Source organism: Pristis pectinata, chromosome 29 (genome assembly GCF_009764475.1).
Source record: "Pristis pectinata isolate sPriPec2 chromosome 29, sPriPec2.1.pri, whole genome shotgun sequence".
Classification (NCBI taxonomy): Eukaryota; Metazoa; Chordata; class Chondrichthyes; order Rhinopristiformes; family Pristidae; genus Pristis; species Pristis pectinata.
In genome coordinates this window covers 10,429,001-10,443,850 of record NC_067433.1, presented here as the reverse complement: position 1 = coordinate 10,443,850, position 14,850 = coordinate 10,429,001, and the positions used below count along the sequence as shown (strand labels likewise).

The window sequence follows — 14,850 nt, the reverse complement described above, 5'->3', positions numbered from 1 at the left end:
CTGTGTTTGTTGTCATAAGCACAAGTCCATGTATGCACAGGTGCAATGAAAAACTTACTTGCAGCAGCATCACAGGCACACAGCATCAGATAAGCAGCATTCACAAGAAAAACATAACTTAAATATAAATTGCACACAACAAGTATTGTGTTGTCTGTTTACTAGGACTGTTTTCAATAGCGCTGTTTACAATACAGGGAAATCAGATTTCCAATTATAGAAGAAAGCAAAAACTGAAAGAACCAACACTTAGATAGCACCTGCCACAGATAATGGTGCACTCCCAAGTATAATGCGGGAAACATTACAACTCATTTAGCAGGATGGGTACTCTTCAAATCTAAATGACCTCCAGACCTCTTCACTGAACACCACATACCCACTCTGATCCCTTCACCCTCCCTCCAATCAAACACACGTACTACCCTCCCCTGATCAACTAATTACCCCTTCAGACCAGCTCAGGGCAAAACCCATCCCAATCATCTTGCTGAACTTCCCCCCTCCCTCCCCCATTCATTTTGCTAGCACCACATGCTCATCTTCACCATATCCTATTCCCATCCCTCCACCAAATTTTCCCATCAATCGGCTGCCATCTGCCTCTCTGTGACCCACCCCACCCCTCCAACCATAACTCCACCAATCCTCAATCTGTTTTCTAACTCCCTCCGGGACATCCACAGTCTGCAAGATCAGGAGCTCACAGAAGAAATGCCAAAGCGTTGTGCAGAGTTTTGGGATGGCACAGAGGTACTGATGGTGGAGCCACTTCCTCACAGCTCCAGAGACTCCGATTCAATTCTGATCTCCAGTGCTGTATGCGTTCTTTGTATGACTGTGTAGGTTTCCCCCAGATGCTCCAGTTTCCTCCCACTTTCGAAGGTATTGGTATTGGTATTGGGTTATTATTGTCACTTGTACTGAGGTATAGTGAAAAGCTTGTCTTGCATACCATTCGTACAGGTCAATTCATTACGCAGTGCACTTACATTGGGTTAGTACAGAGTGCATTGATGTAGTACAGGTAAAAACAATAACAGTACAGAGTAAAGTGTCACAGCTACAGAGAAGGTGCAGTGCAATAAGGTGCAAGGTCGCAACAAGGTAGATCGTGAGGTCAGAGTCTACCTCATCGTATAAGGGAACCGTTCAATAGTCTTATCACAGTGGGGTAGAAGCTGTCCTTGAGTCTGATGGTACGTGCCCTCAGGCTCCTGTATCTTTTACCTGATGGAAGAGGAGAGAAGAGAGAATGACCCGGGTGGGTGGGGTCTTTGATTATGCTGGCTGCTTCACCAAGACAGCAAGAGGTAAAGACAGAGTCCAAGGAGCGGAAGCTGGTGTCCGTGATGTGCTGGGCTGTGTCCACAGCTCTCTGCAGTTTCTTGCGGTCCTGGGCAGAGCAGTTGCCGTACCAAGCCGTGATACATCCAGAGAGGTTAACTGGCCACTATCAATTACATAGGTGAGTGGTAGAACCCAGAGGAAGTTGATGGGAATGTGGGGAGAATAAAATGGATTACTGTAGGATTAGTGTAAATGGGTGCTTGGCAGTTGGTTTGTACTCAGTGGACCAAAAGTCCAATCTCCCTGCTGTATAACCCTAATGGAGGGATATGGACCATGTGCAGGCAGAAGGAATTAGTTTAATTAGGCATCATTAGCATAATTAGTTAAGAGTCTATTAAGGGCCTGGTCCTGTGCTATGTTCTATGACTCTGTCACTCAAATATAGCAAAGCTGGCTCAGGTTCCAGTGTATTTATTCATGTTGAAGGGTTTCTCAGCTCAAGTATTCTCAACAATGAATCTTAGGAAAGACTCCGATGGTCCCAGTTTGAGATGAGGAGTTGAAGGAGAACTGAAGGGCCAACATTGTCACAAAATGCACTCTACAACATCCAGACAAATGTCAAAATTGGTAAAAGGCCAGTTAAGTCAGTTAGCAGCTATTTATCAGGATATGCACAAATTATGCATAGGTGTAGATTGGACAGGATCCACTAAACCTGAAAAAGCAGCGCAACATTCACAATTCTCTGGTGAAATCAGATGTAGCAATAAGCTGCTGTACAGCAACAAACTCTCACAGAATGTGAGCTGTCATGGCTGTGGGCATGAATTAGTGTTTTGGTCACGCTCTAGTTCTGTTGGTCTGTTGGTGGGCTAATAACCTGTAGATCTGGAGATATGACGTCCAATCACCACTGAGGTATTTAATTCAGGTTGTTAAATAAATCCAGAATTAAAAGGTGAGTCTCAGAAATAATCACAATGAAAATATCTCAGACTCGGCTGTAAGACCCTTTCATTCACTGGAGCCCTTTAGGGAAAAGAGTCTGCTGCCTTTCCCTAGTTTGGCCAATGGAGACTCCAGACCAAGGCAATGTGCTTGGCTGTTAACTGTCCTCTGAAATGACCCAGTAAGCCATTCAGATCAAGTGCACTCAGGAATGGTTATTAAATGGTAAGGTTGTGAATGATGCTATATCCTGTAACAAGTAACAAATAAAAGGTCTACTGTATTTGATTGACAGTAAGGTCAGAGGAAGGCTGGGAAGGATGGTAACTAAAGGAATCTTACCAGTCCTTGTGTCTGTAACAACTCTATGAAAGACATCTTTTCAAATTGCATTTAGTAGAAGCAGAAGACCAGTAACAAATCATGTAGTATTATTGGTTAATGTTCCCTACCAGTACTGTACCCCAGGAATACACACTAATAGACCTGTCCCTACCAGTACTGTACCCCAGTGTTATACAGTGACACACTTGTCCCCACCAGTACTGTACCCCAGTGATATACAGTGACAGACCTGTCCCCACCAGTACTGTACACCAGTGATATACAGTGACAGACCTGTCCCCACCAGTACTGTATCCCAGTGTTATACAGTGACAGACCTGACCCCACCAGTGCTGTACCCCAGTGATATACAGTGACAGACCTGTCCCCACCAGTACTTTACCCCAGTGATATACAGATATACCTGACCCAACCAGTGCTGTACCCCAGTGATATACAGTGACAGACCTGTCCCCAACAGTACTGTACCCCAGTGATATACAGTGACAAACCTGTCCCCACCAGTACTGTACCCCAGTGATATACAGCGACAGACCTGTCCCCACCATTACAGTACACCAGTGTTATACAGTGACAAACCCATCCCCATCAGAGCTGTAGCCAAGAGATATATAGTGACAGACCTCTACCCACCAGCACAATACGCCAGAGTTATACACCGACAGACCCAACTCACCAGTACTGTACTCCAGTGTTATACACTGACAGACCTGTACACATCAGTATTGTACCCCAGTGTTATATAGTGACAGATCTATCCCCACCTGTACGGTAGCCAGTAATATACAATGTTATACTTCTTGAACCATGGCAGTCCTTCCAGTGAAGGTGCTCTCACAATGCTGTTGAGAGTGAGCTCCAGGATTTAGACCTAGTGATGATGAAGAACCAGTGACAGACTTCAAGTCAGGATGGTGTGTGACTGGAGAGGAATCTGCAGGGGTGGGTGACATTCCCCTGCCCCTAACAGCCCTTGTCCTTCTTGATGGTAGAGTTTGCAAATTTGGAAGGTGTCACTGGTGTGGCTTGGGTGGGTAGCGGCAAATTTCTAGCCTGACCAATCTCTTTTGTCTCCCTGTAGGCTAATTGCCTGAAGTCGTTAATTCTAAACTGCCTGACCACTCAACTCCATCTCAACTTTGGATGGTGCTCCTGAGTCCGTGGTTGCATCAAATGAATTGACTGTTACAGTATCTCCTTTTTCCCAAATATTATTTAATCTTGAATTCTTTTACAACACTAAACCTTAATTTTTGCAAAAAGTACTGCACAAGATCAGCTGGAGGCAAATTATCTTAGGAAAAGACATGGGAGCTTTAGAAGATACCCAGCTGAGAAACAAAATCATAGATCAGAGAACATGGCTATAACGAGATATTGAAAATCTTATAAATTCTGCAGCAACGAATGTTCAAAATAATGAAAGTCTGAGGGAATAAATCGTGTCAGATTATTCCCACTGCTAGGTTAATCAGTGAAACTGAGACAATTATATCTAAGTTAGTCGAAAAGAACAAAGATAAATATTCCACATAGAGGGTTACTGGAGGAATATTTGAAAGGGCTGGAACTGCATAGTACATTTCTTGGACACTGCTTGAGCACTGCATGCATTTCTGGTCCCTGCCTTACAGAAAAGACATGATTACACTGGAGAGGGTGCAGAGGGAGTTTACAAGGAAGTTGCCATGAGTGCAAGTCTATACAAGTGAGGAAGAATTGAATGAACTAAGGTGGGACCCACGGGACATTGTTGTGGCTGCTGGTTCCTGCTGTGTTTGGTAAGCATTGAATATGTAGCGGTTAGTGTAACACTATTAAAGCGCCAGCAACCCAGGTTCAATTCCGGCCACTGTCTATAAGGAGTTTGTATGTTCTCCCCATGTCTGCATGGGTTTCCTCCGGGTGCTCCGGTTTCCTCCCACATTCCAAAGACGTACGGGTTAGGAAGTTGTGGGCGTGCTATGTTGGCGCCAGAAGCGTGGTGACACCTGCGGGCTGCCCCCAGACCGTTCTGCGCAAAACACTGTGTGTTTCATTGTAGATGTGACCAATAAAGAAATCTTATCTTAGAGAAGAGGACACTGAAGAGTGACTTAACTGAGGGGTATAAATTTATGAGGGGTTCAGATTGATAGGAAGAACTTATGTCTCAAGAACCATGCGCCATAGAATAATTGATGGAAGGATTAAAGAGCATGAGGGATACCTTGAGGTAAAATCCTTTGATCCAGAAGATGGTGAGTGTCTGAAACTCATTGCCTGAAAGGATGGCAGAGGCAAAAGCCTTTTCCGTGTTTAGACAGTACCTGCTTATGTACTTCAAGAGCTATGAACTACAGGGCTACAGGCCCCATGCTGGAAGGTGGGATTAGGCTAACAAACTCTTTATTGACCAGCATAGATGTACTGGACTGAATGGCCTCCTTCTGTGTTGTACATTTCCATGATGGTTCTGTGACTACTACTGCAGTCCAATCAATCAAGTAACCTAAGAGTGAGTTGTGCAGCTGTGAAGCAAAGTATTAAAGGACACGGAGAGGCCAGCAAATAGCAAGTGACCTTTTGGTGAAACTGTCTTTGTTATTGTAGGATGGAGTAATATGCTTTTGGGGTTAAGTGAGGCCCATGTTCCCTGTACAAGTAGGGTCAAATGGCCTGTGTTGTTAATATTAAGGATGTCTTGTAGATTCCTCCTATAGGAAAAGCATGGGGAATACCTGAGAAGCCAGAGACTGTGGAATGGAGGGACATTATACTGGTTACATATTATACTCCTGACCTGCTATTTGATTTCATTGATGGCAAGAAATATTGCAAGCAACCAAACAGAAATTTCCCTCTTTGCAAATCTGCTTGCAGCAAAAATCTTACTCAAACAACCGCTTCCATTCACTATGGTGAAACAGTCCAAGGTACTTCAATAAGAGTTGATGCCAAATGGTTGGCGACATTGAATCAGATTGGGAGGTATTTAGGGCAGTGGACCAAAACCTTGGTCAAAAAAGTCGGGTTTAAATAGGTGGAGAGAAGTAGAGAGACGGAGAGGTTTAGGGAGGGAATTCGAGAGATTCTGGCCAACGTCACTGAAGGCATGCTCGTCAATGGAGGAGCAACTACAGTCAGAGACAAGGTTGTAGTTGTAGAAACAGGTAGAACTCAGAGGACTGTATGCCAGTCTTGGTTCAGGGTAGCTTCAAGACTGCAATAATTTATGCTCTCTGGATTTGTAATGTTAAAGTATCCATAAATTTAACATCAATGGGACAGTTGACAATTTGCTGTACTTAAAATGGAGCTTTTCATGGCAAGAATTAGAACACTGCAGTGATTTATAGCCTGCAAACCTACCTGTCCTTCAACGTGGAAGGTTAGTTAATTAGTTAATTAATTAATTCGAAATAGAAGGACCAGCTTATAACATTTACCACAGTTTTATGTTCCTGACAATCTTACACTTTAAATGGAATCTTACACAGAGAAAGCACTAGTGTCTAAGGAATGTTGAACAGTGATATGTCAGCAGTTCATTACGTGTGTTATTAAATTTCTGTAATTGCAACACATAAGGGAAATAAAACACAGTTTTATTATTCATCGAGTTTGGTTAACGAGAAATAAAAGCAGAAAATATTGGGAATACTCAGCAGGTTAGAGTTAATGTTTCTGGTCAATGACATTTCATCTGTTTGATGCTGCCTGATCCACATCACTTTCTGCATCTGTCTCAGATTTCCAACATGTGCAGTTTCTTGGAGACACAAGAGACTGCAGATGCTGGAATCTGGAGCAGCAAACTAACTGCTGGAGGAACTCTGCAGGGTTTCAACCTGAAATGTGGACAATTACTTTCCTTCCACAGTTGCTGCTCAACCACTGAGTTCCTCCAGCAGATTGTATGTGCAATTTTTTTTGTTTATAAGTTAAAGAGAAAGTGTTAGTGAAATATTGGGTTTATTTCTAAGAATGTGGAATTTAAAAGTAGTAAGCCTGCGTGAGCAATTAACTTCAAGTACGATCATAAGGCTAGAATTGGAGAATTCTAGAGATATGAGGGGAGAGACCTTGAGGGATCTGAACACAAGGATGATAATTTTAACACTGAGGCATTGTTTAATCAGAAGCCAGTGTGCTTGAACCATCAACCACCCATTTACACTAATCCCACACCAGTCTCATGTTTTATCCACATTTCCATCAACACCTCCCACCCAGTTGCTCACTAGGGACAATTAACCTCCAAACCCGCAGGAACTTGGGATGTGGAAAGAAACCAGAGCACCTTGAGGAATACCATGTGGTCACAGGGAGAATGTGCAAACTTCACACAGACAGCTCTGGAAGTTAGGATTGAACACGGGTCTCTGGAGCTGTGAGGCAGCAGCTCGAGTAGCTACCGATGTGCGTTAGGATACACACGGCAGAGCTCTGTATGGCCTGGAGATGATTGAGGGTGATAATGGACTGCTAACCAGGAGGGTGTCAAGGACTCCAGCTTTGATAGAACAGCAGTTAATTGTAGAGTTCATCTCAGCATTAACACAGAACTGAGCAAACATAGGACGAACCAAAAACCATACTTAGGAATTTGAGCACTGTGTTCTGACTCATTAACCCTCAACCAACATTGCTGAAACTGTTTGTAGGGTCATTATCGCATTGCTGTTTGTGGGGGCTTGCTGTGTATAGATTAGCTGCTGTGAATCCTACATTAGAGTAGTAGTTGCTTATCAAAAGTATAACATTTAAGAATCTGAGGTTGTGAAAGATGATCTAGGAATGAGGAGCAATTACATCTAAACAAGAGAGAATCTAGCCATCCCCGACTATTAACATCCCAGAGGTCATAACTGACCAGAACCAGCCATATAAATATCATGGTTACAAATGTGTTCTCGCCACCGTCAAATAGTTATCTTCCCAGTCTAGAGATCCAGAGCTGATCTTGGGTTCAAGACCAACTCCCATTCAGAGAATTGAATTTAAGCACAGTAGCGTAGTGGTTAGCGCAATGCTATTACAGCGCCAGCGATCGGGGTTCGATTCCCGTTGCTGTCTGTAAGGAATTTGTACGTTCTCCCGTGTCTGCGTGGGTTTCCTCCGGGTGCTCTGGTTTCCTCCCACATTCCAAAGACGTACGGGTAGGTTAATTTGGGTTTAAAATGGGCTGCGCGGACTCATTGGGCTGGAAGGGCCTGTTACCACGCTGTAAATAAAATTTAAAATTAAAAAAAAGTTAGTTAGATAAATCTGAAGAAATGAAACCGTGAGATGACAGTTAAAACCCATCTGGTTCACTGCTGCTTCAGGGAAGGAAACCCTCACCTGGTCTGGAAATTTTGTGATTCAGGACCCACAGAAACAATGTTCTGTTTTATTTGATCCCTGGCCCAGCAAATCACTCAGTTACAGGACAGTTAGGGATGTGGGCCTCACTTTACCAGTCAGCCCATATCTTGAGAATAAATAACCACTCCCCTGATGTTCCAAATCCTTTCCACCAAAAGGCACAAGTCGGGAGCTTAATGGTCAAGAAGTCAACACGATCCAGGCTAAAGCAGCCCACTTGATTGGCACCCCATCCACCATTTTAAAAATTCACTCCCCCTACCACTGGTGCACGATGGCTGCTGAGTGTCTCATCCACAAAATGCAATGCACTTACATGTTCAGGCTACTCCAATCTCCTGAGCACCTTGAAGAATAAGGGCAGCAGGTGTATGGTAACACCGCCAACTGAGAAATAAATGCTGACCTTGCCAGTGAGCCTTCAAAGAGGTAGATAAATGCTTATCTTTTAAGAGTGTCATGGATTTAACTGCTAGTAACTCGCAGCTGGTCAGGCAGTACCTATGGAGAGAGAGAAGTTTCAAATCGATGTCCTTTCATCAGAAGAGACGATCAGAATCTTTCAGAGGAAAGGCCATCGACCTGAAACGTTTACATTGTTTCTCTCTCTGCAGATACTGCCCGACCTGTTGCTACATGGACCATCGAGAAAATACACTGTCGTTGTACTCCCAGTGTACTCCGACAGCATCTGCCAAACCTACGACCTCTACCTCCAAGGAAAGCAGCATCTGTGGGTTCCCCTCCAAGTCAAACATCATCCCAGCATGGAAGCACGTCACCCGTCCTTCATCGTCACTGGGTCCAATTCCTGGAACTTACATCCAACAGCACTGTGGGAGCACCTTCACCAGTAGGACTGCGGCGGTTCAAAAAGGCGGCTTGTCACGTCCTCCTCAAGAGCAATTAAGAATGACCAATAAATGTTGACCGTGCCAATGATGTCCACATCCCATAAATGAACATAAGAATTATTTCCACCATTAGTTTTGTTTTTGTTCCAGATTTCCAGACCTCATAATACTTTTTTTAATGAGAAATTTAGCTAGTTGATTCCTGTAGGGTTCTGCCTTGCGTATAACAATTTCTCTTCTTTTCCCTTGTGTTAAACTGATAAAGAAACTCAGATTGCAATTAAAACTCAAACGTCAATTAGGGTTTAATTGAAAAATCAGTTGGCATATCTAATTAAAGATGACAGACACTGGATGATTCGCATGAATACTTAGATTAGCAATGAAAAGTTAATAGCTCATAAAACATCATTAATTGCCAGATTACGCTGAAGAAGTATATTGTTATTGAAGTGTAATTCACTGATTCTGAGAGAGATATTTAAAAATGCAATATTCTTTTGAATTCAAGCCTCAAGCACTTTGTGCTGGAGGATGCTGGGTAATGTAATGGCAGACTTTAAGCTGATGTTTATCTGTGTTGCATCTTTTCTATTGGATCTGCAGTGACGCCACAATGAAGTTTTTACTTTGCACATTATTGCTTCACTTCACCATCTCCTACCGTATTAGGTGGGATTGGACTGCAAACACTAATAATAATAAAAAAGACTTGTATAACCTGAGGTCGGGGTGTCTTATACTATCAATGGCACAGAAGGAGGCCATTCAGCCCATTGGGTGATTCCTGCCCCCCCCGAGAGCATCACATTTCCCTTCCCCTTATTTTTCTATACTCCTGTATTTATTTTCTGTCATGCGTGCCCATCAACTCCCCTGAGTCTTTTTGCCATTAACCTTCACCAAGGAGTGACTTGCAGCGGCAAGTTAATCTACCAGCAGTTCTTTGACATGTGGGAGAAATCCCAGTCACAGAGAGATCACACAGAGAGCAGCAGGAGGTCAGGATTGAACCTGGGTCGCTGGAACAGAGAGGCAGCAGCACTAACTGCTGCATCACCCGGCGTGCATGTGAATTTTAGCTGGAATAACCATCACTTGCCTGGATGAGTGCAGCTCCAACTCTCAAGGAGCTCAGTGCCATCCAGGACAGCACCTTCCTGACCCACCTTCCTAGACCAAGAAGGACAAGGACATCAGGCACAATGGAACACCACCACCCGCATGTTCTCCTCCAAGTCGTACACCATGTTGACCTGAAAATATAATGCCAGTCCTTCATTGTCACTGGGTCTCAATCTTAGAACTCCCTCCCAACTCCTTCACCAGAAGGACTGCAGTGGCTCGTGAAGATCGTTCTCCACCACCTTCTCAAGGGCAGTTAGGGATGGGCAGTAATTTGCTGGCTTTGCCAGTGACACTCACATTCCAGAAAAAGAACAAGATAAGATACGATCTTATTAGTCACATGTACATCGAAACACACAGTGAAATGCATCTTTTTGCGTTACTGAGAATGAGCTGGGGGGCAGCCCGCAAGTGTCGCCACTCTTCCGGCGCCAACATAGCACGTCCACAGCTCCTAACCTGTACGTCTTTGGAATGTGGGAGGAAACCGGAGCACCCGGAGGAAACCCACGCAGACACATGGGGAAAACTTACAAACTCCTTACAAACAGCAGCCAGAATTAAACCCGGGTCACTGGCTCTGTAATAGCATTATGCTAACCGCTACACTACCGTGCCTGCCCTCTCCACAAGTTAGAAAGTTTAAAACTTTGTGTCCAGCACCAAATGGAATGAGAATCTTGTTTCTCTCACACTTGGCTAGAACGACTCTGCACAGTTTCATCATGTCCACAGCAGGCTCGAGCGCACAGTGCAGACTCTCACCCCTGACTTCACATCAACCAAAACCAGAGGATGAAAAAAAGAGCCAAAAAAAGAAAACAAAATGCTGGAGGAACTCAGCGGGTCAGGAAGCATCCGTGGAGGGAACTGGACAGTCAAGACCCTTCATCTGGACCTTCCTAGATAAAAGAATGTAGAGGTTGCAAAATGAAGGCAGGAAGATATAATGACAGGTCAGGCTGGGCTTCTTCTGCACTCCCAGAGAAAAAAAGGAAAAATAAAACAAGCCAAGACAATAAGCAAGGTTTTGACCTGAAACGTTGACAGTTCCTTTCCTCCCACAGAAGCTGCTCAACCTGCTGAGTTCCTCCAGCAGCTTGTTTGTTGCACAATATTGCAAAGATCAGTGGATTTTTATTGGCCAAGATAAGGGATACAGGGAACAGGGGGTTATGATTAGGTTGAAGATTAACCATAATTCCATTGAGTGCTAATTTCTGCAAACACAAACAGAATTATTACCATAGACGGTGCTGGGGGCCGATTTGAGAGGTGAAGCACCTTTTGATGTACACTTTAATTACCTTAATGAAAAGGCCATCCAGCTTCCCAGAATGTTCTGCCTCCGTTCTCTCCCAACCAGCACCTGAAGGGTATTGCTATTTATTTGTTTAGTTTTTTGGGGGTCTTCCTGCATGCAAATTAGCCGCCGTGCTTACTGCATTACGATAGTGCAAAGGCTTTTGGTGATAAAGTGCTTTAAGACATTCTGCAGTTGTGAAGGGTGCTATGGAAAGTTACGCCTTTCAAACCTGCCCTACACTTTCCAATCCATTGTCTTCATTATTACCATTATCACCATTGTCTTCCCAGGAAAGCCCATCTCCCAAGCCTCTGGACAAAGTCTTAATTCTAAACCATCCATTTATCATCACCCCTAATGATTTTAAATTGGTGCCCCCTGATCTATCAAACAAGCTCACTATTGGGGAACTCTTTTGTTCAAATTTCATTAAGTCTTACTGCAGATTACAGAGTAACCATTGGGAACCCATCACTGAGTATGTTTGGGATCAAATACTCTCCGGGGAGTGCATTTAAATTGGATAGATCTAGCAAATAGACAGCCTAAGATTTATGGGCTGTATGGCCTCTTTCTACACTGTATAATTCCTTAACCTTCATTGTAGATATGTACAACAGCATCAATTTTTACAAGGCACAAGATCAGCAATAGTAACCATGATGTTCTCTTGACTTCCATTTACAGACACCGCTTCCCATGAACATTACAGCCTTTTACAACTACGATCAGCCGCTGGTTGGGTACTGCAAAGCACATCAGACTCTCCACATACACAAGCGGTACGAGACCCCTCTACAGGAAGAGGCAGAGCCCAGCAACATTGAACCGGGTGTGAATCGGAATGTCATCAGTACAGTCGCCCGCTCCGCTATTCCCAACATACATCTCGAGCCCCCTCATTCACCATAGATGGACATCTCACAAGTGGGAAACTTGTGTGTGACAAGCTCTAGACGGGAAGGAAGTAAAAACAGGATAAAAACAAACATTTGAATGTTCTTTCCTGTGTTTAAAAAAAATTTATAACTGAACAATCTGTGGCCGTTGAAAACTCAATAACTAAACTTCTGAAATTTGCCATCCTTCTGATTTTCTGTGCTTTGGTATTTGACGATGTAAATATAAGACTCTGCTTATCATGTTCTTAAGAAAATAAACTAAAAACTGTAAAGGATGGGTCAACTCTTTTCGAAGTCATATTTTTCCCACACACAGTTCTCCAATCAGGAGAAAGCAGGTGTTAAAAGGAGGCACAAGAAACTACAGATGCCAGAATCTGGAGCAACAACCAAACTGCTGGAGGAACTCAGTGGGTCAGGCAGCATCTGTGGAGGGAAATGGACAGTCGACGTTTCTGGTCAAGACCTTCATCTAGACAGGTCCAGATAAAGGGTCTCGTCCCGAAGCATCGACTGTCCATTTCCCTCCACAGATGCTACCTGACCCGCTGAGTTCCTCCAGCAGTTTGTTAGTTAAAAGGAATCTAGTTTACGCCAGTGACGTACTTGTCCTTTGGCATAGAAATGCCAGTGGTGCTTGGAGTGAACTCACTCTCAGTCAAAATGCTTGGTGAATTTATTGACTGAAATCCTGACAATTGTCAATCTGTGCCAAATACTCAGAGTTTACAGATGAATGACTTTGGTGCACCAGCAGAGGCAGGAGTGAAAATCTCTGATTTTGGGTAGTGTTATTATTTGAAGGGGACTCCCCCCAAATGTTTTCCAGTGGAAGTAATTTTTGCATTATCACACAAAATGAGCACAGGGGCAGCTTTTATGTTGCTCAAGCATGTTCCATCATTTATGCACTTCAGTTCTGCATCCCGGCACAATCCCCATATCCCTTGATCCATTTAATTCACAAAATGATACCAAAACTGGTTATTCAGCCCAACTAGTTCATACTAGACCACTCTGTTTCTGCTTCACTTGCACCTTCTCCTGTTTTCCCTCTCTTCCTTTCTCCTTCATATTCTTATCCAACTTCTCCGTAAGTACATCCACACTGTTTGCCTGAACCACGCCCCATGGGAGTACATTCCACTCCCTGGCTTAAGAAGTTTCTTCTGAATTCCCGACTGGCTTTCTTGTTCACTGTCTCACATAGGTGACCTCTCGTTCTCATCTTTCCCACAGCTGGAAACATTTTTTATGGACCAGATCTATCAAAACCTTTTAAGACATCAATTAGGTAACCCCCCCCCCCTTTTATTTTGTAAGGAAAAAGGACCCAATCTGTTTGTTCATTCCAGATGTGTATACCCTTACTTTATTGGTACCATCCTTGTAGTTCAACTTTGCTCCTTTGGCTCAGTCGCTACATCATTTCTATAATGTGGCAGCCAGAACTGCCTACTAGGTGTGATCTAACATTCATCTTCACTACTTTTCAATCCAGTCCCTCTACGTATAAGCTCTAGTGTTTGGTTTGCCTTCTTATGGCTTTGCTAAACTGTGGCCTAACCTTCAGAGATTGGTGTGTTTGTATTCCAAGATCTCTCCTTTCCTTTACCCCACCAAGACTCTCACCTTCCAAGCGATAAGTGACCTCCGCCCATTTACCCTACCAAAATGTACCGCCTTACATTTATCAGTGTTGAACTCCCTTTGCCCAATCCACAGGTTTATTAATATCCTCCTAAAATTTGTTGCAGAATTCTTTAGTGTTGATACACATACCACAACCACCCTCCCCCACTACCCACCATCTGACAATTTTGTATGTGTAACTAGTATTTTTGTTTTTAGAATCCAAACCAATGTAAATTGTGAATTGTGACAGCAGCTTCTTTTGCTGTCCATAGTTTCCTAACTCGCACTCTCTGCTTTCTGACCCAAATCCAGCTAACATCCATGCTGGTACCATCTGCCTGACTCCACATCCTCTCACTTTATTCATCAGTCTTTTCTCGGTTACCTCATTGAAAGCTTTTTTGAAAATCTAGATACATTACATCCACTGCACTGCCATTGTCCACTCAAAAAATTCAATTAGCTTGATAAAGCAAGATGTTTCTTTTTGAAGTCCATGTTGCCCATTATCATTATAATTCTCCTTTCTCGATATTCTATGTATATTGTTTTTCTACTAAAATTCAGCAGATTGATCTATAATTCTCAACCATGTTCAACCCCTATTCTTAAATGCCTGTTTCTAACAAATTATTAAACATGTTATTAAAATTACTAAACGTGATATAGACTATGTACAGGAAGATGGGATTAGTTCATGGTAACACAGACATGGTGGGCCGAAGGGCCTGTTGCTGTGTGTTCTATGTTTATGTTCTATGTTCAGCAGTGCCTCTGCTATCTCTTGGGTTCTTTTAAAATGCTTGAATGCAATCCATCTGGATCAGAGATTTTATCCAATGACTGATTGACTGATTTAATACATTTCCATTCTTTGTTATAAATGCATTTATTTCTTGACCCATTTCATCTTCTAATATCACGCCCACCAGTTCCGTCCTCATGGTAAATGCAGAAGCAAATGTTGATTTGATTGTTCTGTCCTGATGAAGAGCCTCAGCATGAAATGTCGACTGTTCATTTCCCTCCATAGATGCTGCCTGACCTGCTGAGTTCCTCCAGCATTTTGTGTGTGTTGCTATTGATT

At 43.2% G+C, this 14,850-nt stretch overlaps 1 protein-coding gene across 1 annotated transcript in view; it reads left to right on the top strand.

The window, feature by feature from the left end:
* LOC127584311 (leucine-rich repeat transmembrane neuronal protein 4) overlaps positions 1–12,400 on the top strand; it is a 225,495-nt gene extending 213,095 nt beyond the window's left edge. Inside the window, exon 3 of the mRNA XM_052041002.1 lies at positions 11,914–12,400. Within this exon, the coding sequence (XP_051896962.1) occupies positions 11,914–12,138 (225 nt within the window). The 3' untranslated portion in view covers positions 12,139–12,400. The remainder of the gene's footprint in view (positions 1–11,913) is intronic.
* Positions 12,401–14,850: the final 2,450 nt, after the last annotated feature.